This window comes from Malaclemys terrapin, unplaced genomic scaffold (assembly GCF_027887155.1).
Source record: "Malaclemys terrapin pileata isolate rMalTer1 unplaced genomic scaffold, rMalTer1.hap1 scaffold_58, whole genome shotgun sequence".
Taxonomy (NCBI): domain Eukaryota; kingdom Metazoa; phylum Chordata; order Testudines; family Emydidae; genus Malaclemys; species Malaclemys terrapin.
This window is the reverse complement of record NW_026530219.1, coordinates 201,838-228,323: the sequence shown is the minus strand read 5'-3', so window position 1 is coordinate 228,323 and position 26,486 is coordinate 201,838. Positions and strand designations below refer to the sequence as shown.

General features: G+C 64.4%; 2 protein-coding genes across 2 annotated transcripts; both read left to right on the top strand.

Moving 5' to 3' along the window:
• Positions 1–1,432: 1,432 nt before the first annotated feature.
• LOC128829775 (von Willebrand factor A domain-containing protein 7-like) lies at positions 1,433–15,428 on the top strand. The gene is made up of 18 exons (XM_054015179.1): positions 1,433–1,852; positions 2,188–2,310; positions 3,449–3,628; positions 4,950–5,025; positions 6,023–6,114; positions 6,702–6,866; positions 7,376–7,585; positions 8,776–8,914; positions 9,284–9,420; positions 9,807–10,055; positions 10,349–10,567; positions 11,078–11,250; positions 11,336–11,450; positions 11,930–12,134; positions 13,584–13,665; positions 14,452–14,675; positions 14,878–14,982; positions 15,304–15,428. Exons 1-18 carry the CDS (start codon positions 1,600–1,602, stop codon positions 15,305–15,307), a joined length of 2,751 nt encoding a protein of 916 aa, XP_053871154.1. The 5' UTR covers positions 1,433–1,599; the 3' UTR covers positions 15,308–15,428.
• Positions 15,429–15,834: 406 nt separating this feature from the next.
• Positions 15,835–21,049, top strand: AIF1 (allograft inflammatory factor 1). The gene is made up of 6 exons (XM_054015180.1): positions 15,835–15,942; positions 17,026–17,087; positions 17,787–17,853; positions 18,067–18,108; positions 18,285–18,447; positions 20,234–21,049. Exons 1-6 carry the CDS (start codon positions 15,918–15,920, stop codon positions 20,319–20,321), a joined length of 447 nt encoding a protein of 148 aa, XP_053871155.1. The 5' UTR covers positions 15,835–15,917; the 3' UTR covers positions 20,322–21,049.
• Positions 21,050–26,486: the final 5,437 nt, after the last annotated feature.

Sequence of the window (26,486 nt, the reverse complement as noted above, 5' to 3'; positions counted from 1 at the left end):
CTAGGGCTGTGGGGGCGACAGGGCCCCTGTGGGCTCTGGGCTGACGCACAAACCCCCTGGGCTCAGCACGGCCGTGAGGCGTTTCCTCTGCAACCACAATCCCCGGCTCGCAGCTGCCCGGCACTTGCAGCCTCGACCAGCGCCCAGGGGCTGCGGGTCGGGAGTGAGGGGCACCGGCAGAGCTGGGGGGGGGCAGGGCTGGCAGGGGCTGCGGGTCGGGAGTGAGGGGCACTGCGGGGGGGGCTGGGCTGGCAGGGGCTGCGGGTTGGGAGTGAGGGGCACCGGCAGAGCTGGGGGGGCAGGGCCGGGCTAGCAGGGGCTGTGGGTCGGGAGTGAGGGGCACCGGCAGAGCTGGGGGGGTCAAGGCTGGGCTGGCAGGGGCTGCGGGTCGGGAGTGAGGGGCACCGGCAGAGCTGGGGGGCCCAGGGCTGGGCTGGCAGGGGCTGCAGGTCGGGAGTGAGGGGCACTGGCAGAGCTGGGGGGGCAGGGGCTGGGCTGGCAGGGGCTGCGGGTCGGGAGTGAGGGGCACCGGCAGAGCTGGGGGGCCCAGGGCTGGGCTGGCAGGGGCTGTGGGTCAGGAGTGAGGGGCACCGGCAGAGCTGGGCGGGCAGGGCTGGGCTGGCAGGGGCTGCGGGTCGGGAGTGAGGGGCACCGGCAGAGCTGGGCGGGCAGGGCTGGGCTGGCAGGGGCTGTGGGTCAGGACTGAGGGGCACTGTGGGGGGGCAGGGCTGGGCTGGCAGGGGCTGCAGGTCGGGAGTGAGGGGCACCGGCGGGGCTGGGCTGGCAGGGGCTGCGGGTCGGGAGTGAGGGGCACCAGCAGAGCTGGGGGGGCAGGGCTGGGCTGGCAGGAGCTGCGGGTCGGGAGTGAGGGGCATGGGGGGTCTGGGGGGGCAGGGCTGGGCTGGCAGGGGCTGCGGGTCGGGAGTGAGGGGCACTGCGGGGGGGGGCAGGGCTGGGCTGGCAGGGGCTGCGGGTCGGGAGTGAGGGGCACGGGGGGGCTGGGGGGGCGGGGCTGGGCTGGCAGGGGCTGCAGGTCGGGAGTGAGGGGCACTGGCAGAGCTGGGGGGGGCAGGGCCGGGCTGGCGGGGGCTGCGGGTCGGGAGTGAGGGGCACTGCGGGGGGGGGGGGGGGCAGGGCTGGGTCTCTCTGCACCAGACTCATTTCTCAGCACTTGGACTTTATTCCGTGTGAACCGAGTTGCTCCAGGAAGCGTCAAAATAAAAAATAGTTCAATGGTGCAAAAGTAAAAAATCACGCGCTTGGCTGGGGGAGGGGCGTTGGCCTAGAACCCCAGGCCCCATGTCCCACCCCCGACCCACCCGGACTCCTGGGTTCTCTCCCCTGCCCTGGGAGGGGATGGGGTCCAGTAATTAGAGCAGGGTGGGGGGAAGGGGGAGTCGGGGCCCCTCGTGCCTCAGTTTCCCCCTTTGGGAGTGGCTTCGGAGTGGCTGGCAGGAGGCCAGGGGGCTTTGCCAGGAGGAAGTGGATTAGTCGCAGAGCTGGGTGGGGAACCCTGGCCCCGCCCACCCGCAGGGTTATAAGGCGACCGACATCCCTTGGGCCCCTCCATCCCTGGGGCCAGCGACACCCTCCCAGACCATGGGCCCCGGCCGCGCCCTCCCCTGGGTGCTCCTCCTGGCACTGGCCAGTGCCTTCCGCCCCAACCCCGAGTCAGGGGGCCTGGCCCCCGGCGACTTCACCGACGCCGACATCACCGAGCTGGGCGCCCTGCGGGCTGTGGCCTGGTTCCTGGAGAGGAACCCGCCCGCCGGGAAGCCCCCCATGGCCCCCGGGACGCTGGAGAACATGGAGCCGCTCACGGCCAGCGGGCTCTTCAAGGCCTATTTCCAAGGTGGGGAGAGAACCCAGGCGTCCAGGCTCTCAGACCCCCTGCTCTAACCCACCATCCCCCACTCCCCTCCCAAAGCCAGGAGAGAACCCAGGAGTCCTGGCTCCCAGCCCCCCCTCACCTCCCCTCCCAGAGCCAGGAGAGAACCCAGGAGTCCTGGCTCCCAGCCCCCCCTGCTCTAACCCCCCAGCCCCCACTCCCCTCCCAGAGCCAGGAGAGAACCCAGGAGTCCTGGCTCCCAGCCCCCCCTGCTCTAACCCCTCAGCCCCCATTCCCCTCCCAGAGCCAGGAGAGAACCCAGGAGTCCGGGCTCCCCCCCCACTGACTGTCTCTCGCAGCCGAGGTCTCTGCCGGGCGCCTGGCCGAGGCGATCCAGGAAATCATCACTGGGAACAACCAGGTGGAGATTTTCCACCTGGACGACAGCAGCTACCACTTCCACTGCGAGGAGATCGCCCGAGGTGGGGCCGGGGGGGCCGGGGGGATCTGGGGGGGCCCGGGCCGGGAGGAGCTGGGGGGATCTGGGTGGCGCCGGGCCGTGGGGGCCGGGGGGATCGGGGGGGCCGGGCCGGGGGGACCGGGGGGATCTGGGGGGTCCCGGGCCGGGGGGGCTGGGAGGATTGGGGGGTGCTGCACTTCATGGAGCTGGGCAGGGGGGTGGGGGGGTCTGGGCTGCAGGCGGGGGTCTCGGGGGCGGTACAGGTTACAGGAGCCGGGCAGGGGGCTCGGGGGCACCCGGCTGCAGGAGGGAGGTTTGGGGAGCTCGGGGGGGCACCCGGCTGCAGGTGGCGGGTTCAGGGGGGTTGGGGGACACCAGGCTGCAGGCGAGGGACTCGGGGGGTTCGGGGAGATCGGGGGATTCGGGGGGCACGCGGCTGCAGGTGGGGGGGTCGGGGGGTTGAGGGGGCCCGGGGGCACGCGGCTGCAGGACCCGGCGTGGTTCACACAGGCCCTGCACTGGCTTTGCAGGGGCGACCCGGCTGCAGGCGGGGGGTCCGGGTTTCGGGGGGTCGGGGATGGGGGTTTGGGGGGTCGGGGGGGTTGGGGGTTCAGGGGGTTGGGGTTTCGGGCGGGTCGGGGGGCTCGGTGAGCTCACACAGGCCCCACGCTGGCTTTGCAGGGGTGACCCAGCTGCAGGCGGGGGTCGGGGTTTCGGGGGGTTTGGGGGTTCAGGGCGTCGGGGGTCGGGGGGTTGGGGGTTCAGGGGGTCGGGGTTTCGGGGGGTCGGGGGATTGGGGGTTCAGGGGGTCGGGGTTTCGGGGGTCGGGGGGTTGGGGGTTCAGGGGGTCGGGGTTTCAGAGGTTGGGGCGGTGGGGGTTCAGGGGGTCGGAGTTTCAGGGGTCGGGGCGGTGGGGGTTCAGGGGGTCAGGGTTTCGGGGGGTCGGGGTTTCGGGGGGTTGGGGGTTCAGGGGGTCGGAGTTTCGGGCGGGTCGGGGTTTGGGGGGTCGGGGGGTTGGGGGTTCAGGGGGTTGGGGTTCAGGGGGTCGGGGTGGGGGTTCAGGGGGTCGGGGGGTTGGGGGGTGGGGGTTCAGGGGGTTCAGGGGGTCGGGGTTTCGGGGGGCTCGGGGAGCTCACACAGGCCCCGCGCTGGCTTTGCAGGGGCGACCCGGCTCCGGCTGCTGCGGGACGCGGCCGTGGGGGCGCTGGGCGGCGCCGGGACCCCGGGGGGGCTGGAGTCGGCTCGGCTCAGCGCCGGGAAAGCCCTGCACGTCCTGCAGCAATTCTACAGCAACACCAACTGGGCCGAGCTGGGCCAGGCCGAGCCCTACGCGCACCTGGGTAAGCAACGCCGCCGGGGCCACAACCCGCTCGCCCGCCCCCGGGCCAGGCCTGCCGGAGAGCAAACCCCCCGGTCGGACCCCACCGCGGGCCTAGGACGGCCCTGAAATCCCCAGACCCCCCAAGCCCCAGACTGGCCCCCCAAATCCCGAGACTGGCTCCCAGAATCTCACAATTTTCTGCAAAGCTCCTCTTGGGGTTTGGGGCCCTCCCCGGGGGTGGGGGGCAGGAGCTCTCCCCCCACATCTGCCTGGCTCCTGCCCAGCTGTTAATCCTGCCCCCAGCTCCCCATGGGCTCAGCTCCCCCACCCCAGTGCCGCTGTCTGTCACGGACTCACAGATCGTGCCCACTCTTGGCCCCGTGTGGTCCGTGGGGGGTGCCCCTTTCAGTGCAACAGCCCTTCTCGGGGGGCCACTCTCTCCCAGGGTCAGGCCCCTCCACCTGGAGCCGCACCTCTCGGAGCCTTAGCACGTCTGTCTCTGCCATGGACCCCCTCAGGGAGTCCCCTCGCTCTGAACCCCCGGGGCCTCCACCCCCGAAGGGACGATGCCCCCCCCCCCCTGCCCTGTTCTCTAGCCTGGAGTGACTCTCAGCCAGCATGAAACAGGAGGGTTTATTGAGAGTTGACCCCAGCACAGGAAACTCTCCGGCCTCCGGCCTGGCCCCCCTCAGCCCAGCACATCCCAGTCTCTCTGCATCCAGGTGGGCTCTGCCTGCTCCCCCTCTCCAGCCCAGAGCCCCCCTGCTCCCAGCTGGGCATCTGAGATCCCCGGCCCCAAGCCCCCTCTGTCCATTGTCTTCTCTCCAGGTAAACAGGGTCACTGGGCCCCTCTCCCCTCTTCTGTCCTCTGGCCCCTCTGGCTGGAACCGGCTGGTCAGGTCACCGGGGTCCTTTCCCCACAGCCCATTGTCCGCCCACTGGCCAGAACCGGCCGCGTCTCCTCAGCTGCGTCTCCGGGTCGGGGTCTCAGGTCACCGGTCGCTGGGGTCTCCGTCCTCCAGGCCATTGGCAGGGGTCCCACGTCCTCTCTCCGGTCCTGTGTACCCACAAACTCCCTCTCCCCTCCCCTCGTTAAACCAGTAACCCCCAGGGAAACTGAGTCCCACCCCCTCCACATGCAACCAAGCAAATCCCCCACTTCGTCACCCCATCGCCCTCCACTCACCCTCCCAGCACAGCCCCTCGGCTCAGCACCCACCAGCCATGCAGCCCCCCAGGGCAGGGACTGGCTGGCTTGGGGGGCAGGGAATGGGGCAGGGACTGGCTGCTCAGAGGGGCAGTTACCAGATTCTCACCGCTTCCCCCCCCCCCCCCCGCAGTGAACGCCTCCAGCCCGGCCGTCCCGACAGCGCCCCCGGACAAGCCAACGTGCAAGGACTGTGCCAAGGAGCCGGGGTGAGACCTGGGGACCCCCCGACACTGTCTGGGGCGGAGATGGGGAACCCGTGTGTCCAACCTCAGGGGGCCCTGGGCTGGGGGGCTGGGGGTAGCGGGGTGGGGGTCAGTGGAGGGCCCTGGGCTGGGGGGCTGGGAGCAGCGGGGGGCGCTGGGCTGGGTGGACTGGGGGGGTCCCTGGGGGCATGGGCCCCCCCGAGTTTAATGCTCCGCTTCTCCGGCAGGGGGCACTGATCTGGGGACGGGTGGGGGTCAGTGGAGGTGGGGGACAGGAGGGGGTGCTGGGCTGGGGGCAGCGGGGGATCAGTGGGGGCATGCCCCCCCCCCGAGTGTAACGCCGCGGCTCTCCGGCAGGGGGCGCTGATCTGGGGGATGGCTGGGGGCAATGGGGGGTCAGTGGGGGCATGCCCCCCCCCGAGTGTAATGCCGCAGCTCTCCGGCAGGGGGCGCTGATCTGGGGGATGGGTGGGGGTCAGTGGGGGTGGGGGACTGTTGCGGAGTGTGGGGGAGTTAGGGCCCTGCACCCCTCTTCCCGAGATTCACTGCGACTCTCAACCAGCCAGTAAAGCAGAAGGTTTATTCAAGGACAGGAACACAGTCTCAAGCAGAGCGTGTAGGTACGACCAGACCCCCTCAATTAGGTCCCTCTGGGAGGTTCAGGGAGCTTAGACCCCAGCTTGGGGTTCCCTGCGTTGCACCACCCAGCCCCAACCGAAACTAAACCAAAACTCCTCCCGCTGCTTCTCTCCTTTGTTCAGTCTCCCGGGCAGAAGGTGTTAATTCTCCCCACCCCCGTTCCTGGCTCAGGTTACAGCTCAGGTAGCTTCCTTCAAGGGGAGTCCCACATCCCCACTGCAACCCCCCTGCAACATTCCCAGGTCAAATCTGCCCTGCTCCCTGCTCCGTCACAGGGACAGGAGGGGGTGCTGGGCTGGGGGCAGCGGGGGGTCAGTGGGGGCATGCCCCCCCTGAGAGTAACGCCGCGGCTCTCCGGCAGGGGGCGCTATCTCTGCCAGGAGAACGTGCTGGTGAGTGACATGGTGACCAGCGGGTACAAGCTGTCGGGCACCTGCCGGAGCAAACCCCGAGGTGAGCAGAGCCCCCCACCACCGCTCCCCTCCCCCACATCACCCTCTCCCCACGCCAGTTGCCTCCCCTGTCCCCACCTGTCACGGAGTATTGGGGGACTCAGGGCCCTGCACCCCCGGCTTCCTGCGATTCACCATGACTCTCAGCCAGCCAGTAAAGCAGAAGGTTTATTTGGATGACAGGAATACAGTCCAAGACAGGTCTTGCAGGCACAGACAACAGGGACCCGCTCAGTTAGGTCCATCTTGGGGTCCCCGGGCATCCCAGCCCACCCCCCTTGGGGGGTCAGAGCCATCTCTGCCTCCCAGCCCTCTCTCCCTGCCTGCCTCCAGCACACTGCCTTCCGCGACCCCTCCCACAGCCTTTGTTCAGTTTCCCGGGCCCCGGAGTCACCTGGCCTCCAACCCCTTCCTGGGTTCTCATGTTACACACTCAGGTATGCGCCCTCGGGCGCCCTCGGGCAGATCCCATCCTCCAATGCAGACTATCCCAGCACACTCCCCTGTCAGCATTCACAGACCACAGTGAGAACAGGCCCAGTTCGTCACACCACCCTACCCCCATTCACCTTCCCGCCTCGGCCCCAGGGAAATGCGGCCATGGGGGGCGGAACGACGTGACCCAGAACTTCTCCCCGACCGGCGGCATCAACAAAGAGACCTCGGACCCCCAGCTCTCGCCCCACCACCACCTGCACCGCCAGGCCGCGGAGCTGGCCACCCGGGCCACGCGGGACTTCTTCGTGGGACCAGGTGAGAGCCCCTCGGCCGGCCGGCGCCCCTCACTCCTGACCCGCAGCCCCCCGCCAGCCGGTGCCCCTCACTCCCGACCCGCAGCCCCCCCGCTCCGCCAGCACCCTTCACTCCCGACCCGCAACCCCCTCGGCCGGCCGGTGCCCCTCACTCCCGACCCGCAACCCCCTCCTCCGCTGGCGCCCCTCACTCCCGACCCACAGCCCCCCGCCAGCCGGCGCCCCTCACTCCCGACCCGCAGCCCCCCGCAGCGGGCCAGCGCCCCTCACTCCCGACCCGCAACCCCCTCGGCCGGCCGGTGCCCCTCACTGCCAACCCACAGCCCCCCTCAGCCGGCTGGCGCCCCTCACTCCCGACCTGCAGCCCCCCGCAGCTGGCCAGCGCCCCTCACTCCCGACCCGCAGCCGGCCAGCGCCCCTCACTGCCAACCCACAGCCCCCCTCAGCTGGCCGGTGCCCCTCACTCCCGACCCACAGCCCCCGCCCACTGAGGCGTGTTGGGTCCCGCAGGCTCGGGGCTCCTGGCCCAGGTGGGCTCGGCCGCCTTCCGGAAGCTCTTCAACCTGGCCGGCTACTCGCTGACCTTCGCCATCGACACGACGGGCAGCATGAGCTCCGACATCGCCCAGGTCCAGCGCGTCTGCCTGGAGCTCATCCGCCAGCATGTGGGCTCTGCCGACGCGCCCCACAACTACGTGCTGGTGCCGTTCAATGACCCAGGTAGGGCCCCGATCCCCCTGCGCCCCGATCCCCTGGTACGGCCCCGATCCCCCTGCGCCCCGATCCCCCTGCGCCCCGATCCCCTGGTACAGCCCCGATCCCCCTGCGCCCCGATCCCCTGGTACGGCCCCGATCCCCCTGTGCCCCGATCCCCTGGTACGGCCCCGATCCCCCTGCGCCCCGATCCCCTGGTACAGCCCCGATCCCCCTGCGCCCCAATCCCCTGGTATGGCCCCGATCCCCCTGTGCCCCGATCCCCCTGCGCCCTGATCCCCCGGTACGGCCCCGATCCCCCTGCGCCCCGATCCCCCAGTATGTCCCCGATCCCCCTGCGCCCCGATCCCCTGGTACGGCCCCGATCCCCCTGCGCCCCAATCCCCTGGTATGGCCCCGATCCCCCTGTGCCCCGATCCCCCTGCGCCCTGATCCCCCGGTACGGCCCCGATCCCCCTGCGCCCCGATCCCCCAGTATGTCCCCGATCCCCCTGTGCCCCGATCCCCTGGTACAGCCCCGATCCCCCTGCGCCCCGATCCCCCTGCGCCCCGATCCCCTGGTACAGCCCCGATCCCCCTGCGCCCCGATCCCCTGGTATGGCCCCGATCCCCCTGCGCCCCGATCCCCCTGCGCCCCGATCCCCCGGTACGGCCCCGATCCCCCTGCGCCCCGATCCCCCTGCGCCCCGATCCCCTGGTACAGCCCCGATCCCCCTGCGCCCCGATCCCCCTGCGCCCCGATCCCCTGGTACGGCCCCGATCCCCCTGCGCCCCGATCCCCTGGTACGGCCCCGATCCCCCTGCGCCCTGATCCCCCGATACAGCCCCGATCCCCCGATACAGCCCCGATCCCCCTGCGCCCCGATCCCCCGGTATGTCCCCGATCCCCCTGCGCCCCGATCCCCCGGTATGTCCCCGATCCCCCTGCGCCCCGATCCCCTGGTACAGCCCCGATCCCCCTGTGCCCCGATCCCCCTGCACCCCGATCCCCTGGTACGGTCCCGATCCCCCTGCGCCCCGATCCCCTGGTACGGCCCCGATCCCCCTGCGCCCCGATCCCCCTGTGCCCCGATCCCGCCGCCCCACAGCTATGTGCTGGTGCCCTTCAGTGACCCGGGTACGGCTCCGAACCCCCGGTGCCCCAGCGCCCTCCTCCCCCTGCACCTGCCCCTCACTCACCTCCCCTCTCCCCACAGATGTGGGACCCGTCTACACCACCCAAGACGTGGGACAGTTCGAGGCGGCCATCGCACGGCTGGTGGTTAATGGTGGTGGGGACTGTCCCGAGCTGGCGCTGACCGGCCTGGAGATGGCGCTGCGGGCGAGCGAGCCCCGGTGAGCCCCCCACTGCCCCCCGAGTCCCCCAACCTCCCACTGCCCCCCATTGCCCCCCGAGCCCCCTGCTGCCCCCTGACCTCCCACTGCCCCCACTGCCTCCGACATCCCCAACCCCCCGACCCCCCCCACTAACCCTGAACCCCACCAAAGTCCACCCACACCCCCAAGCTCCCCACTGCCCCAAGCCTCCCAAATCCCATCCCCAACTTCCCCCCAGGTTGGAGCCCCGGAGCCCCACACTGCCGCCTGACCCCCCCCCAACCTCCTCCCATCCTGCCAGCCCCCCTTCCCAGGCCAGCCCCATGCCCCCCCCAGGACGAGCCCCGGCCCTCACCTCATCTCTGTCCCCTGCCCCCCGCCCGCCAGCTCGAAAATCTTCCTCTTCTCGGACGCGGGGGCGAAGGACGAGGCCCAGCTGGAGCAGGTCAAGGTGCTGGTGGAATCGACCCGCAGCCAAGTCAACGCCCTGCTGACAGGGTATTGCGCCCCCCGCAGCGCCCGGGGTGAGCACGGCGAGTGGGGGCAGGGCTGGGACCCCTCGGGGGTGCCGGCTCCCACCCGGCCCCAGGGTGGCACTGGCTGGCTCAGGGGGGCGGGGAATGGGGCAGGGGCCTGTCCCCTCTAGGGGGCGCCAGCTCCCACCCGGCCCCAGGGCAGGGACTGGCTGGCTCAGGGGGGCGGGGAATGGGGCAGGGGCCTGTCCCCTCTAGGGGGCGCCGGCTCCCACCCGGCCCCAGGGCAGGGACTGGCTGGCTCAGGGGGGCGGGGAATGGGGCAGGAGGGCGCTGGCTCTAATCCATCCCCAGGATGGGGGACCGGCTGGCTCTGGGGGGCTGGGAACGGGGGATGGGGCTTTTCACCCTTGTTGTCCGTCCGTCCGTCCCCCCAGCCATGAACATCTTTGAGGAGCTGGCAGCCTTCTCGGGGGGCTACTATGTGCTGACGTCGAAGGCTGAGCTCTCGGGGGTGCTGGGGGTCATGGAGCTGGCCCTCAACGCGGCCCCCATCATGGTGACCCGGGCCCGGCTCCTCGGCTCCCGCTTCCCCTTCCCCGTGGATGACACCCTGAGCGAGCTCTCCGTGTCCGTGCGCAGCCTGGCCGGCAACAGCTTCAGCGTCTCCCTCCTGCAGCCCTCAGGTAGGGGGCGCTCTCCCCCCCACCCCCCGCGCATTGGGCTGCCCTTCTGCAGGGTTGTTATAGGTGGCTGTTTTCCCGGCTCCCCCGCACCCCACCCCAGAGGTGGCTGCATTTCCACACTGGGCAATGGATCGCTGTATAACCAGCCCCTGCGCCCAGCCCAGAACCAGCCGCACCTCAGGCCCTGGATAAGCAGCCTCCCCCCTTCCCCCCCCCCAAGAGAGGGCCGCGGCTCAGCGCCGGGTGAGGGAGCCAGGTCTCAGTGCCCCCGGTGCCGTGTCGCCCCCATGCAGGCGGGTCGCCGGCCGGTGTGGAGCCGGTGATCAACACAGCCCTGCACAAGGTGCTGAAGCTGCGGCTGGTAGAGGCCGTGGGGACCTGGACAGTGGCACTGACCCCCAGCAGCAGCTACGAGGTGGAGATCGGGGGCAAGAGCCTGTTGGACGTGACCCTGCAGATCCTGGAGCGACGCCAGGACCTGGTGCTGCCCATCCAGGGCCGGCCCGTGCGAGGTAACGCCCGTGCGAAGTAATGCCCGTGCCAGGTAATGTCTGGGCGAGGTAACACCCGTGCCAGGTAATGCCCATGCCAGGTAACGCCCGAGCGAGGTAATGCCCAGGGGCAGTAACATCTGTGCGAGGTAACGCCCGTGCGAAGTAACACCCGTGCCAGGTAATGTCTGGGCGAGGTAACGCCCATGCCAGGTAACGCCCGAGTGAGGTAATGCCCAGGGGCAGTAACATCTGTGCGAGGTAACGCCTGTGCGAAGTAACACCCGTGCCAGGTAATGTCTGGGTGAGGTAATGCCCAGTGGAGGTAACGCCCGTGCAAAGTAATGCCCAGGGGAGGTAATGCCCGTGCGAGGTAACGCCCAGGGGAGGTAACATCTGTGCAAGGTAATGCCCAGGGGCGGTAACATCTGTGCAAGGTAATGTCCGTGCAAGGTAACGCCCGTGCCAGGTAATGCCCGGGGAGCACCGGGGGGCTCTGTGCTGACTCCCATCTCTCTGTGCCCCCCGCAGGGGCGAATTACACCGTCTCAGCCCGGCTGCTGGGGGAGGCACGTGGCGCCCGGCTGCTCCGGCTCCTGGCCCTGGACGGTGCCGGGGGCCTGGTGGGCACCGCGCCCCTGAACCAGAGCACAGATGCCAGCGGGAACCTCCTGGCCCTGGCGCCCATCAGCTTCCAGCTGCCGGTAAGGACCCACCGTGGGGCGCCCCGATGTCCCCCCCCGCCAAGCCGGGCCCCCCCTTTCAGCTCTGTTCTCTGCCCCCCCACAGGCCACGGTGCTGGGCGTGGAGGGGCTGACGGGCGCCGGGCTCCCCTTCACCCGCCTCCGCCCCGACCCCATGGCCACCGAGTCAGTGCAGGTCCGGGCCCTGGACGGGCAGAACGGTGAGTGTCTGGAGGGGGGGGCTAATCCCGCCCCCCCCAGTCCGCCATTGCCTCTCCCCCACCCCATGCCCCTCCCCCTCCTGCCATCCTGCCCCCCTGCTGCTCACCCCACTGCCAACTGCCCCCCTGCACCCCCACAGCCCCTCCCGTGCTCTAACCCATTAGAGCCCCCCCTCCCCTCACCTCTCCCAGCCAGGAAGAGAACCCAGGAGTCCTGGCTCCCAGCTCCCTCCCCCGGCCTGGCTCTATCCCACCAGACCCATTGCCCCTCCCCCCACCAGCTGCCTCATCCAGCCCCCTCCCCAAAGACCTGCCCCCACCCCTCCCCCACCTCTCTCCACCATAGCCCCTCCCCATCCACTGCCCCGCCCCTCCCCAATTCTCCGCCCCACCTCTCTGCCATAGCCCCTCCCCCTCCCCAATGCTCCGCCCCATTTCTCCCCCCACCCCCTCGCTCACCCGCTCCGTGGCCCCCCCAGGCACGCTGCTGCCGGGCACGGTGACGCGGCTGGCGGTGCTGGTTGTGAACGACGGGGCCGAGGCCACGTTCACCTTCTCGGTGACCGACGAACTGGGGCTGCTGCAAGGCTACGACCCCCCTGGGGGGCGCCTAGGACCCGGTGCCAGAGTCATCCTCAGCGGGACCTTCGCCGCCCCCGCCAGCCACACCGGCTTCTCCTCCAGGTGAGGCCCCCAAGCCCCCTGCGGGATCCCCCAAGCCCCTCGCGGGGCTGGCACGGGACCCAGGGGAATCTCGCCCATTTCAAGGGGCCGAAATGCAACATTTTGACACGTTTTGGGAGGATTTGGGGGAATTTGCAGAAGGTAAAAGGGGAACGAAATTCGACTTGTCCAGTGCGGCAGGGGTGGGGGGTGTTCACGGGGAATCTGAGCTGAAATTGGCCCCAAAAGAGAAAACAAATTAAACAATTTTCACTGACGTTGGGGGGCAGGGAACCAAAATCCGAAGGGACGTTTGGTGTTTTGGCCAAAAGGTTTGAAAAACATCAAGGCAGATGTTTTGACCGGGGCTCAGAAATGTTCAGCTCAAATCTCGGCTGCTGTTTGAAATCGCAACGAACCGAATGCGGCAACGAAAACTTTCAGCACCGTTTGGAAAATGTGGAACATTTCGGCGACGGCGTTTCGGGGCTGCAAAGGACGCCGGCCCATTCCGTCGCGTGTCGTGGACGAATGGGAGGGACGCTGCGGGAAAGTCGCACTGATTTTTCGGGGGGGGGGGGGGGGGGGGTGTCAAAATTTCCACTACAATTTTTGAGGCAACTTTTTACAATTTCAAATTTAACATTCAAATGTTAAAATTTTTAAAAGTTCAAATGTTCCGCCAAAGTCAAAATTCCAGCTAAAAGTTTTGGTGAATTAAAAAAAATTTAGCTCAAAACTTTGGAGAATTTTTATAAACCAGCTACATTTGGGGGAGGGGGGAATTTCCACGTAACGTTTTTCACACCAAATGCATCACATTTTTGGCAGAATTTGAACCGTTGAAAATGTTCCTGAAATGCCAAACATTTCGCGCTGGAACTTTTTGCAAAATTAAAACAAATTTCAAAAAGTAAAGAAAACAACTACCATTTTGAATGCCGGCCCTGACGTTTCAACAACAATTCCTTGAATTCCAAAAAATATCAACAAAATTTTCCATGAAATTTCAGTTGAAACATTCAGTGTCCGGTCGGCTGAAATTGTTGATGAAATTCAGCCCAGTTCCACGACAGCGTTGGATGAAACCCCAAACATTTCGATTGCCAAAAACACCACCTGCAGATGTTCGGTACCATTTGCTCAAAAACGTTCGATGACATTTAAAATTTCAGCCGCCATTTTTGACGACGTTCAGTTTTCAGCAACATCGTCAGCTTTGCAACCAAAACACTGGGACTGAAATTCGCAACAGAATTTCAAAATTCCATAAAACGCCCCCAAAAAACCCAGATCCATGAACGGGGAATGTCCAAAATGTTCATCCCAACTTCAACGCAGCTCTAATTACGCGGATCCATAATTATTAATCACCATTATTAATGGGAGTTTTAGGCAGCCACAGTGTTTCACGTAACACCCAGGTCGGGCGCAATCTTCTAACGCAAACACCCCCCCGCCTCTCCCCAGCATCGCGACGTTTATGGCACAAAGTTCGTCAGCTCATAATTACGTGAAAATCCCCATCATGGTGGTGCCAGAAGACGCCGTGGTGAGTTGGCTTCAGAGCCAGCCCGCGCTCTCCCTTCCGACGGCGTTGCGTTGGGTCGCTGGCGTCCCCCGCTCATCGCTTGCCAATAATCGATGATCTCTAAATGATCGCTCCCGGGCTAGCATTGACAACTCCTGGCCAATCATGCGTCACTGCCAATGACAATTGATGATCATTAACGATGGCTAATGGACGGCCGGTTATCGGGCATTAATCAGCGATCGTGAACTATTGGCTATTGGTGGTGGCCAAGAGTCACGTATCGATCGCTGGCCATTGGCTCCTGCTCACCGATGGCCAGTGATGAGCGACCAATTTCCGAGTATTGATGACGAGTCACCGCAGTTAATGCCGGATTCTCCTCTCGCCGGAGGACGGTCGATTGTTGACTTCGGCACTGCTGACTTTCCCGGCTGGCTGCTCTAACCCCCGCATGGTATTTCGCGGCTGGCTGATTATTGATTATTGGCAACTGATTCGCTGTCCCCAACCTTCGCCTATTGATTATTGATCCCCAGTTACTGGCAACTAATTCGCTGTCCCCAATCTTCACCTATTGATTATTGATCCCCAGTTACTGGCAACTGATTTGCTGTCCCCAACCTTCGCCTATTGATTATTGATCCCCAGTTACTGGTGGCTGATTCGCAGTCCCCGATTTCTCTGCAGTGGGGGCTGACCCCAGTTCTCCAGGGCTACTTGGGTCCCTCCCTGGCTAGTGATTATTGATTTCGATTCCCTGCTCTTTGGGTGCTGAGGGCGGATTTTTTGTCCCCCTCCCAACAGGTGACAGATGAGAACCCGCCGGCCCACAGGCTGCTGGAGCTCTCCATGCCCTGCGCGGGCAGCATCCAGCACGACCCCGACTGCGCCCGGCACGTCTGGACCATGAGATTTCACGCGGTCGATGCGGAGAGTCCGGTGACGGTCCGGGTCGGCGCCAACCCCTCTGGGCTGAGCTGCCGCCCGCGGGGACCCAGCGCGGACGAGGGCCTCGTGTGTGACTATCGGTGGGTAATAGTCCCGGTGCCCCTCACTCCCGACCCGCAGCCCCTGCCAGCTCAGCCCTGCCCCTCCAGCTCTGCCGGTGCCCCTCACTCCCGACCCGCAGCCCCCTGCCAGCCCAGCCCTGCCCCCCCCAGCTCTGCCGGTGCCCCTCACTCCCAACCCGCAGCCCCTGCTTATCCGTCCTGTCTCTGTTGCCCAACGCAGCTGGACGTGCTGCTTCCCGTACGCGGAGGTGCTGGTCAGCGATGAGAACGGAAACACAGATGCCTTCACTGTGGACTATCGGACACCCGGCCCCACCGCAGCATGGTAACCCTCCCTCCCCCCACGGGCCTAGCCATGAGCGGGGGTGGGGCCCCGATGCCTGGGTTCTCTCCCCGGCTCTGGGAGGGGAGTGGGGGCTGGTGGGTTAGAGCAGGGGGGGCTCGGAGCCTGGACTCCTGGGTTCTCTCCCCGGCTCTGGGAGGGGAGTGGGGGCTGGTGGTTAGAGCGGGGGGGCTGGGCACCAGGACTCCTGGGTTCTCTCCTGGCTCTGGGAGGGGAGTGGGGGCTGGTGGGTCAGAGCAGGGGGGTCTGGGAGCCAGGACTCCTGGGTTCTCATCCTTAATGTGACTCTCTTTCTCCCCACAGGTGAGTGGGGGTCCTGTGCTCACCCCACGGCTCAGCAGGGGAGGGGAACCCCCAGTTCCCGCCGAGTGACCAAAATGGAAGGTCTTTGGGGGCTTTAAGCTTTCAATAAATGCAGGCACCCAGCAGGTCGAGGCGTCTCTGTGATCATTTCATCGCCACGGAGCTGGGCTCGGTTGCAACCCCTGGCCCGGCACTGGGACGCGGCCCCTCTGCGGGGGGCAGGTTATAGGGGGATCCCTCACTAAGCACCGAGACACAGCCCCACTCTGGAGGGGAACAGAGGCTGGTTACCCGGGGACCCCTTGCCTGGCCCTCAGATGCAGCTGGCTCTGGGGTGGGGGACCACCAAATAGAACAAAACGTCTGGGACAAGACTGGGGTCTCTGGGCTGGCACCGACTGCTGGGGAGAGCGCCCCCTGCTGCCCCCTGCAGCCCTGGCCCCCCAGCACGGTGACACCCCCTCCCCCCCGGAGTCAACGGCTCCTATAGGCGGCAGAAGGGGAAGTGGCCCGTGTCTATAAAGGCCGGGCCCCAGCTGCGGAAGGGGGAAGTGGCCTTGAGCCATTGGCCCGGACTCCGGGGTCCAGCGTGGGAGGCCGAGACCGGAGCAGACATGAGCTCCCAGAAGAATCCACAAGGTACTGTCCCAGTCTCCTGCTCCGAAGCTCCCCGGATGCCTGGGTCCCCTTCCCCATCCTGGTCTCCCCCACATCCTGGCCCGGATGCCTGGGTCCCATTTCCCATCCTGACCTCCCTCCCCCCACCTCCTCGGAGTCCTGGGTCCCCTGCTCCTGCTCCCCGGACGCCTGGGTCCCATTCCCCATCCTAACCTCCCTCCCCCCACCTCCTCGGAATCCTGGGTCCCCTTCTCCTGCTCCCTGGACGCCTGGGTCCCATTCCCCATCCTGGTTTCCCCCACATTCCACCCCGGATGCCTGGGTCTCGTTTCCAGTCCTCATCTCCCTCCCCCCACCACCTTGGACTCCTGGGTCCCGTTCCCTGTACCGGTCTCCAAGTCCACCCCACATGCCTGGGTCCTGTTCACTATCCTCCCCGCTCTCTACAGGCTGAGTGCACCGCAGGGTCCCCTGGGAGTGAGCACCCTCCCGGACGCCTGGGTCCCATTCCCTCGCTGCACAGGGGCTGGGAGCGCTGCGGGGTCCCCTACCCCCTATGGACGCGTGGGCGGGTTGGGGGAGGGGTGTTTCTCTCCTCTCACACCCCCGGGCTCCCGATCCTTCTGTCAGTTCCTCCTGCCGGGCGGGGAAAGGCAGCAAAAGCGAAACTACCTCAGGCTAACCCCAGAAAGGGGAAACCAGCCGGGCCCAGAAAGAGGAAACCCAGAGCCTGAAAGGGGGGCTGGGCTGGCAGGGGCTGCGGGTCGGGAGTGAGGGGCACCGGCAGAGCTGGGGGGGCCCGGGGGGCTGCGGGTCGGGAGTGAGGGGCACCGGCAGAGCTGGGGGGGCCCGGGGGGCTGCGGGTCGGGAGTGAGGGGCACCGGCAGAGCTGGGGGGCCCGGGGGGCTGTGGGTCGGGAGTGAGGGGCACCGGCAGAGCTGGGGGGCCCGGGGGGCTGCGGGTCGGGAGTGAGGGGCACCGGCAGAGCTGGGGGGCCCGGGGGGCTGTGGGTCGGGAGTGAGGGGCACCGGCAGAGCTGGGGGGGCCCGGGGGGCTGCGGGTCGGGAGTGAGGGGCACCATTAACCCTTTGTTCCCCCCGCCAGGGGGCAAGGCCTTCGGGGCGCTGAAGGCCCAGCAGGAGGAGGGGCTGGACTCTCTCAATAAGGTAGACGCCCCCCCCCCGGGGGTCTGTGGGGGCCCCAAGGATGGGGGAGGGGAATGGGCCCCACAGCCCCCCCCCCTCCCCGGCCCAGGTGTGTCAGACCCTGGATCACCCCCAGCTTGCTGTGCCCGGGGCGGAGCTACCCGTTGTCATGGTGTCACAGCCAGCTCGTGATGTTGGGGGGGGATGTTACGAGGCTCCGGTGTCACTCACCGCGGGCTGTGATGTCACTGTGATGTGTGATGTCATGTCCTGAGCCAGGCAGCATCACTCTGGTGTGTGATGATGTCACGCTCGGCACCCTGTGATGTCATACCCAGGGGACTGTGAGGTCATACGGCTGTGAGGTCACCCACCCGGGATTCTTGTGACCTCAGATGCCAGTCATTATGAGGTGACAGGGGTGTGATGTCAGCAGGCTCTGATGCCACACACGGATTCCTGTTATGTCATACTCAGACTGCTGTGATGTCAGGGTTGTGAGGTCACCCGCAGATAATGGTGATGTCATGAGCAGGGCACTGATATCACCCACTGAGGTCCTCTGACCCCCCCATGCCACTGCCCACCACCATGGGGCTGCCCCCCCCAGCTCCGCCCCCAACCAAGCCCCCGCTCTCTGCCCCCAGCTCCACCCCCCAACACGGCCCTCTCTCCCTACCCAGCTCCGCCCCCAACCCAGCCCCATCTCTCTGACCCCAGGAATTCCTGGATGACCCCAAATACAGCACAGACGAAGACCTGCCGGAGAAGCTGGAGGCCTTCAAGAGTGAGTTTCGCCCGAGGGGCGGACGGGGGCTCATTTGGGGTGGGGCCAAGTCCCCTGAGGGCTGAGGGGGAAACCAGGGGTCCCAGGCCCCCTGGGGGTGGGGGGCAGCAGGTGCCAGGGGGCTGGTGATGGGGCAACGCCCCTGAGAGTGAGGGGGAGCAGGAGCCCCGAGTGCCTCTGTCTAATACTCTTGTCCGTCCGTCCCTCCTGCAGAGAAATACATGGAGTTCGACCTCAACGGGGAGGGGGACATCGGTGAGTTCCCGTGTGCGAGCGTGTGTGTGAATGTGTGTGTGCATGTTTGTGTGTGTGTGCGACCGTGTGTGTGCACGAGTGTGTATGTGTGCGAGTGAGCGTGTGTGCCTGTGCGCGCGTGTGTGTGCGAGCGTGGGCGTGTCCCCGCTGGCCCCCTGATCTCTGCTCCCCCCCAGACATCATGGCTCTGAAGCGGATGCTGGAGAAGCTGGGAGCGGCCAAGACCCACCTGGAGCTGAAGAAAATGATCACGGAGGTGACGGGCGGCCAGAGCGAGACCATCAGCTACCGGGACTTCGTCCGCATGATGCTGGGCAAGCGCTCGGCCATCTTCAAACTGTGAGCACCCCTCACTCCCGACCCACAGCCCCCGTCCCCCCTGTTCCCCCTGCCCGGCCGACACCCCTCACTCCCGACCCGCAGCCCCTGTATCCCCCGCCCAGCCGGTGCCCCTCACTCCCAACCCGCAGCCCCTGTATCCCCCACCCGGCCGGCATCCCTCACTCCCAACCCGCAGCCCCTGTATCCCCCGCCTCGCCGGCGCCCCTCACTCCCGACCCGCAGCCCCTGTATCCCCCGCCCGGCCAGCGCCCCTCACTCCCGACCCACAGCCCCCCAGCTCTGCCCAGCACCCCTCACTCCCGACCCACAGCCCCAGTATCCCCCGCCCGGCCGGTGCCCCTCACTCCCGACCCGCAGTCCCTGTATCCCCCACCCAGCCGGCATCCCTCACTCCCAACCCGCAGCCCCTGTATCCCCCGCCTCGCCGGCGCCCCTCACTCCCGACCCGCAGCCCCAGTATCCCCCGCCCGGCCGGTGCCCCTCACTCCCGACCCACAGCCCCCCAGCTCTGCCCAGCACCCCTCACTCCCGACCCACAGCCCCAGTATCCCCCGCCCGGCCGGTGCCCCTCACTCCCGACCCGCAGTCCCTGTATCCCCCACCCAGCCGGCATCCCTCACTCCCAACCCGCAGCCCCTGTATCCCCCGCCTCGCCGGCGCCCCTCACTCCCGACCCGCAGCCCCAGTATCCCCCGCCCGGCCGGTGCCCCTCACTCCCGACCCGCAGTCCCTGTATCCCCCGCCCGGCCGGCATCCCTCACTCCCAACCCGCAGCCCCTGTATCCCCCGCCCGACCAGCGCCCCTCACTCCCGACCCACAGCCCCGGGACTCCCGCCCGGCCGGCGCCCCTCACTCCCAACCCGCAGCCCCCGTCCCCCCTGTCCCTCCAGCCTGGCCGGCGCCCCTCACTCCCGACCCGCAGCCCCTGTATCCCCCGCCCAGCCGGTGCCCCTCACTCCCAACCCGCAGCCCCTGTATCCCCCACCCGGCCGGCATCCCTCACTCCCAACCCGCAGCCCCTGTATCCCCCGCCTCGCCGGCGCCCCTCACTCCCGACCCGCAGCCCCAGTATCCCCCGCCCGGCCAGCGCCCCTCACTCCCGACCCACAGCCCCCCAGCTCTGCCCAGCACCCCTCACTCCCGACCCACAGCCCCAGTATCCCCCGCCCGGCCGGTGCCCCTCACTCCCGACCCGCAGTCCCTGTATCCCCCACCCAGCCGGCATCCCTCACTCCCAACCCGCAGCCCCTGTATCCCCCGCCTCGCCGGCGCCCCTCACTCCCGACCCGCAGCCCCAGTATCCCCCGCCCGGCCGGTGCCCCTCACTCCCGACCCGCAGTCCCTGTATCCCCCACCCGGCCGGCATCCCTCACTCCCAACCCGCAGCCCCTGTATCCCCCGCCCGACCAGCGCCCCTCACTCCCGACCCACAGCCCCGGGACTCCCGCCCGGCCGGCGCCCCTCACTCCCAACCCGCAGCCCCCGTCCCCCCTGTCCCTCCAGCCTGGCCGGCGCCCCTCACTCCCGACCCACAGCCCCCCCAGCTCTGCCCAGCACCCCTCACTCCCGACCCACAGCCCCTGTATCCCCCGCCTGACTGGTGCCCCTCACTCCCGACCCGCCGCCCCCATCCCCCCTGTTCGCCCAGCCCGGCCGGTGCCCCTCACTCCCGACCTGCAGCCCCCATCCCCCCTGTTCGCCCAGCCCGGCCGGCGTCCCTCACTCCCAACCCGCAGCCCCTTGGTCCCCCTGTCGTTCACCCCGTCTCCGTCCCCCCCGCAGGATCCTGATGTATGAAGACAAAGCCAAGGAGAAGGAGGAGAAGCCGGCCGGCCCCCCCGCCAAGAGGGCCATCACTGACCTCCCCTAGCTGCCCCCGGCGCCCCCCCTCCGGGGGGCTGTTGGGGGCCCCGGGCAGGGAGCTTCTGCACCCCTGCTCTGGGATTCCCCTGGTTCATGTCACTGCTGGAAACCAAGCCACTAACAACGTCCGTGGGGGAGCAGGGGGGCAACACCTAGGCTGGGGTGGCAGGGTTGGGAGGGCTGGGGAGTGCAGTTTTGCCGGACCCACTAGGGGGCAGCACATCGGGGGAGCCTGGGGGGCAGGTCCTGGGGGAGGCTGGTTTTGCAGGGGGGCCCTGGGGGCCAGAGCTGAGCCCCCCCTCAGTTCACCTCGACATGTCCCCTGGGCTGAGGATCGTGACCTCTCTCCCACCCACCCCCCCAGCGCCCTCTTTGGCCCTAGCTCCTAACTCCCGCCAACCCTGCAAAGGATTCTGGGATTGTCAGACCTTATCACACCTCCCCTATGACTCCCGCCAACCCTGCAAAGGATTCTGGGATTGATAGACCTTGTCACACACAGACCCCCCTCCCCCCCATGACATATGCTAAGCCTGCAAAGGATTCTGGGATTGCCCCTCCCCCCCATGCCAGACTCACGCCAACCCCACAAAGGTTTCTGGGCCAGCCAAGGCGAGGGAGGTTAAAGGTCGAGAGCCCCTTGGTACTCATGGGGTCGGTGTGAGGGGTGAAAGGTCGGGGGTCACAGGGGGTGACCCATACGTGCGGCACTGTCAATAAAGGCCTCTTAATGACCCTGCTGTTGCCTGGTGGTTTCTATGGGGGGGGTCACTGATCATGGGGGGAGCATGATGTCATCCCCAGCCAATCAGGAGCCTCCAGGCAGGCGCAACGGGGATAGAAGTCTCTGATTGGCCAGGAAGTGGGTGAGTTGGGCTTTTCCGCCCGGGTGGAATGATCCATTAGCAGCGGAGGTGGGAATGTCCCATTATAGAGGGGAAGTGGGGGTGCCTTCCAGTGGAATGGCCCATTCTAGCCGGGGAGGAGGGGTGGGTTGGGATGGAATGTACCATTATAGAAGGGTGGGAGGTATCCCCTGATGGAAAGGTCCATTATAGCAACATAGAATGGGAAGGGCTCTCGAGAGGTGTCTGGTCCGGTCCCCTGCACTCAGGGCAGGACTCAGTATTATCTAGACCAGGGGAGGGTGAACTGGCACCACATCCCTGCGGCCCTGGGGGGAGGGGACAGAGGGCTCTGTGCGCCGCCCTCGCCTGCAGGCACCGCCCCCGCAGCTCCCATTGGCTGGGAATCGGGACCTGCAGCCAATGGGAGCTTCAGGGGTGGTACCCGCAGGCGAGGGCCTCACCCCAGGGGCCACTGCCGGACATGCTGGCCACCTCCGGGAGCGGCGAAGGGCCAGGGCAGGCAGGGAGCCTGCCTTAGCCCCCCTGCACGCCCTGCCACCCCGGAGCCGCTCCAGGTAAGCAGTGCCGGGCCGGAGCCTGCACCCCAAACCCCTCCTGCACCCTGCTCCCCTGCCCTGAGCCCCCTCCTGCACCCCACCCACACCCCAACCCATGCCCCTGCCCTACATTCATGGCCCTGCATACGATTTCCCCACCCAGATGTGGCCCTTGGGCCAAAAAGTTTGCCCACCCCTGATCTAGACCATCCCTGACAGGTGTTTGTCCAACCTGCTCTTAAAAATCCCCAATGACGGAGATTCCACAACCTCCCCCGGCAACTTATTCCAGTGTTTAACCACCCTGACAGTTAGGAACTTTTTCCTAATGTCCAACCTAAACCTCCCTGTGACAATGCGGTTCTGGCGGAACCCAACTGAGAGCGCCAACTCAGGACAAATTGCTCAAATAGGGCAGTTACAGCCCAAGGCTGGGGTTTTTCCACCTCTAAGGCAAACCAAACCAGCCAGACTAGGAGGACTTCGGTCTCACCCCACTGGCTAACCGCAAGCCTCACAAGCAATCTCCTTGGACACCCCAGTTTCCCAGTATCACCACCTGTGCCACTCGTTATGGGGACAAATGGTTATGAAAACCAATACCCCAGTAAAAGAAAAAGGTTCTCCTGATCCCAAAGGACCAAGCCCCAGACCCAGGTCAATATACAAATCAGGTCTTACCCACAAATCACGCTGTTGTCAATCCTTTAGAATCTAAAATCTAAAGGTTTATTCATAAAAGGAAAAAGATAGAGATGAGAGTTAGAATTGGTTAAATGGAATCAATTACATACAGTAATGGCAAAGTTCTTGGTTCAGGCTTGCAGCAGCGATGGAATAAACTGCAGGTTCAAATCAAGTCTCTGGAATACATCCCCCGCTGGGATGGGTCCTCAGTCCTTTGTTCAAAGCTTCAGCTTGTAGCAAAGTTCCTCCAGAGGTATGAAGCAGGATTGAAGACCAGATGGAGATGAGGCATCAGCCTTATATAGTCTTTTCCAGGTGTAAGAACACCTCTTTGTTCTTACTGTGGAAAATTACAGCAAAATGGAGTCTGGAGTCACATGGGCAAGTCCCTGCATACTTTGCTGAGTTACAAGGCGTATCTGCCTTCTCTCAATGGGTCCATTGTATAGCTGATGGTCTTTAATGGGCCATCAAGCAGGCTAGGCAGAGCTAATCTCAGCTTGTCTGGGATGTCACCCAGAAGCATAGCATAAGTTTGCCATACAGACAGTATAGAGCCAATATTCATAACTTCGACCATAAAACTGATACATACATATAGACAGCATAATCATAACCAGTAAACCATAACCTTGTCCTAGACACCCCATTTGACCCCTGTGATCGGGGTCGGCCCACCTACCCGCTAGGGGGCGGTGGGGAGCTACGAGGTCACTGGCCGGCCTGGGTCACGCCTCCGTCAGCGGGGAATTAGCGGCGGGGCGGCCGCCAGCCAGAGTCTGTAGCGCGCCCCTCAGGCAGGGGAGCGCCGGCAACGGTCAGTAGCGCGCCCCTCAGGCAGGGGAGCGCCGGCAACGGTCAGTAGCGCGCCCCTCAGGCAGGGGAGCGCCGGCAACGGTCAGTAGCGCGCCCCTCAGGCAGGGGAGCGCCGGCAACGGTCAGTAGCGCGCCCCTCAGGCAGGGGAGCGCCGGCAACGGTCAGTGGCGTGGCTTGGCCGGGTAGGGGAGCGCAGGCCCACCCTACACCACTGCGCTCCAGCCCAGGGCCCTGACAGTGGCAGAACGAGGGTCCCACCACTGGATCAGCGGGGTCGTCCCGCTACATAGACTCACCACTGTGCAGCTCTGTCCCTGGGCTACTTCCTACCCGATTGCTCGCCCGAGTCCCTCTGGTCCTGTGAGTGCGTCGGGGTAGTCCGCTGCTGGCAGCTCCGGCTCCCCCTCAGGCTCAGGCTCCTCCAGCTCCTCTGGGTACTCGGCTGCTGGCAGCTCCCGCTCCCCCTCCGGCTCCTCCAGTCCCTCTGGGTACTCGGCAGCAGGCAGTCCTGGCAGCCCCAGTCCGTCCTCCAGGTGAGGTTTCCACTGGTCCAGGGCCTCCCCTGGTGTGGCAGCAGGCTCTGAAGGGAGCAGCCCGCGGTCTGCGTCTGCCTCCCTCCCTGGTGCTGCCCTAACTGAGCTAAGGGCCCCGCCCTTTATACTTCCTGTTCCACCCCTCCCCTTCCGGGGGGTGGAGCGAGCTTGGGCTGGCCCCGCCCACTCAGGCGGAGGGAAAGGCCCCTTACCCTCAGGTTCGGAGGGAAGCCACCCTGGCTCCCTACACCCCCTTTATACAAGATTTGGGTGCCACTACAGGACCTTGGTTGCAACAATGATCTATACGGTTCCAGTTTGTCAATAACGTCACACTCCCTTGCTGCAATTTAAGCCCATTGCTTCTTGTCCTGTCCTCAGAGGTTAATGAGAACAATTTACCTCCCTTCTCCTTGTAACAACCTTTTATGTACTTGAAAACTGTTCTCATGTCCCCTCTCAGTCTTCTCTTCTCCAGACTAAACAAACCCAGTTCTTTCAATCTTCCCTCACAGCTCATGTTTTCTAGACCTTTCATCATTTTTGTTGCTCTTCCCTGGACTTTCTCCAATTTGTCCACATCTTTCTTGAAACGTGGCACCCAGAACTGGACACAATACTCCAGTTGAGGCCTAATCAGCGTGGAGCAGAGCGGGAGAATGACTTCTCGTGTCTTGCTTACAACACTCCTGCTAATAAAGCCCAGAATGATGTTCGCTATTTTTACAACAGTGTTACACTGTTGACACATATTTAGCTCTTGGTCCACTATGACCCCAGATCCCTTTCCACAGTACTCCTTCCTAGGCAGCTATTGCCCATTTGTTCTTATTGAATTTCATCCTATTGATTACAGACCATTTCTCCAGTTTTGTCCAGATCATTTTGAATTTTAATCCTGTCCTCCAAAGCACTCGCAACCCCTCCCAGCTCGGTATCGTCCACACACTTTATCAGTGGACTCTCTCTGCCATTATCTAAATCATTGATGAAGATATTGAACAGAACCGGACCCAGAACCGATCCCTGTGGGACCCCACTTGTTATGTCCTTCCAGCGTCACTGTGACCCACTGATCACTACTCTCTGGGAACGGTTTTCCAACCAGTTCCAAACCCACCTTATAATAGCTCCATCGAGGTTGTATTTCCCTAGTTTGTTTAGGAGAAGGTCACTCGAGACAGTATCAAAAGCCTCACTAAAGTCCAGATCTACCACGTCTCCCACTTCCCCCTACGCACGAGGCTTGTTGTGACCCTGTCACAGAAAGCTCTCAGGCTGGTCTGACATGCTTTGTTCTTGACAAACCCATGCTGACCGTTACTTATCACCTCCTTATCTTCTAGATGTTTGCAAATTGATTGCTTAATTATTTGCTCCATTATCTTTCCAGGTACAGAAGTTAAGCTGACTGGTCTGTAATTCCCTGGTTTGTCTTTATTTCCCTTTTTATAGCTGGGCACTAGATTTGCCCTTTTCCAGTCTTCTGGAATCTTTCCCACGTTCCAGGACTTTTCAAAGATAATCGCTAATAGCTCCGCTATCTCCTCAGTCACTCCTTGAGTATTCTAGGATGCATTTCATCAGGCCCTGGTGATTTGAAGACATCTAACTTGTCTAAGTAATTTTTGACTTGTTCTTTCCCTATTTTAGCCTCTGATCCTACCTCATTTTCACTGGCATTCACTATGTTAGATGTCCAATCATCACCAGCCTTCTTGGTGAAAACCGAAACAAAGAAGACATTAAGCACCTCTTCCATTTCCACATTTTCTGTTATTGTCTTTCCCCCCTCACTGAGTAACGGGCCTACTCTGTCCTTGGTCTTCCTCTTGCTTCTAATGTATTTGTAGAATGTTTTCTTGTTACCCTTGATGTCTCTAGCTAGTTTGTTCTGGTTTTGTGCCTTGGCCTTTCTAATTTTGTCCCTACATACTAGTGTTATTTGTTTATATTCCTCCGTTGTAATTTGACCTATTTTGCACTTTTTGAAGGACTCTTTTTTGAGTTTTAGATCACTGAAGATCTCCTGGTTACGCCAGGCTGGTCTCTTGCCAGACTTCCGTCTTTCCTACGCGGTGGGGTAGTTTGCTCTTGTGCCCTCAGTAACGTCTCTTTGAAAAACTGCCGACTGTCTTCAGTTGTTTTCCCCTTAGACTTGCTTCCCGTGGGATCTGACCTGCCAACTCCCTGAGTTTGCTAACGCCTTGAAACCCATGGTCTGTATTGTGCTGTTCTCCCGCCTACGAATCACCAACTCGACCATTCCAGGGTCACGTCCACGTTCCAATTCTCAATTATAACGGGGGTATAGAACAGTCCATGATCGGATGGGGGTGTCGTGAATTATAGGGGGCATTGGAATGTTCCATTATAGCGGGGATGGGGGTGTTAGAATGGGCCATTATAGGTAGAACATTCCATTTTGGAGGGTAGAGGGGTGTCTCTTTGTGGAAGGGCCTATTATCTCCGGGGAGGTGGGCTAGTTCCTGATGGCATGACCCAGATGAGGCAGAGTGGCACAGTCCATTTAATGGGGAGGCGGTGTCTCCTGGTGGAATGGCCCATTACAGCAATCCCGGGAGGGTGCCACTGCGAGGAACTGTCTATTATAGCAGGTGGACTTGGAACATCCCATTATTATATGGAGGGGGAGTTTCCCAGTGGAATGGTCCATTATATTTGTAAGTGAATGTGGTTGGAACTTTTCATTGTAATGGGGAGGTGCCT

Bases quoted from the DNA above. Each gene is read 5' to 3' on its own strand.
- LOC128829775 (XM_054015179.1), top strand. From the start codon at position 1,600: ATGGGCCCCGGCCGCGCCCTCCCCTGGGTGCTCCTCCTGGCACTGGCC. The intron at 2,311-3,448 runs GTGGGGCCGGGG...CTGGCTTTGCAG, and splicing joins CTGCGAGGAGATCGCCCGAG to GGGCGACCCGGCTCCGGCTG. The intron at 11,451-11,929 runs GTGAGTGTCTGG...TGGCCCCCCCAG, and splicing joins GGCCCTGGACGGGCAGAACG to GCACGCTGCTGCCGGGCACG.
- AIF1 (XM_054015180.1), top strand. From the start codon at position 15,918: ATGAGCTCCCAGAAGAATCCACAAG. The intron at 18,109-18,284 runs GTGAGTTCCCGT...GCTCCCCCCCAG, and splicing joins CAACGGGGAGGGGGACATCG to ACATCATGGCTCTGAAGCGG. The intron at 18,448-20,233 runs GTGAGCACCCCT...TCCCCCCCGCAG, and splicing joins CGCTCGGCCATCTTCAAACT to GATCCTGATGTATGAAGACA.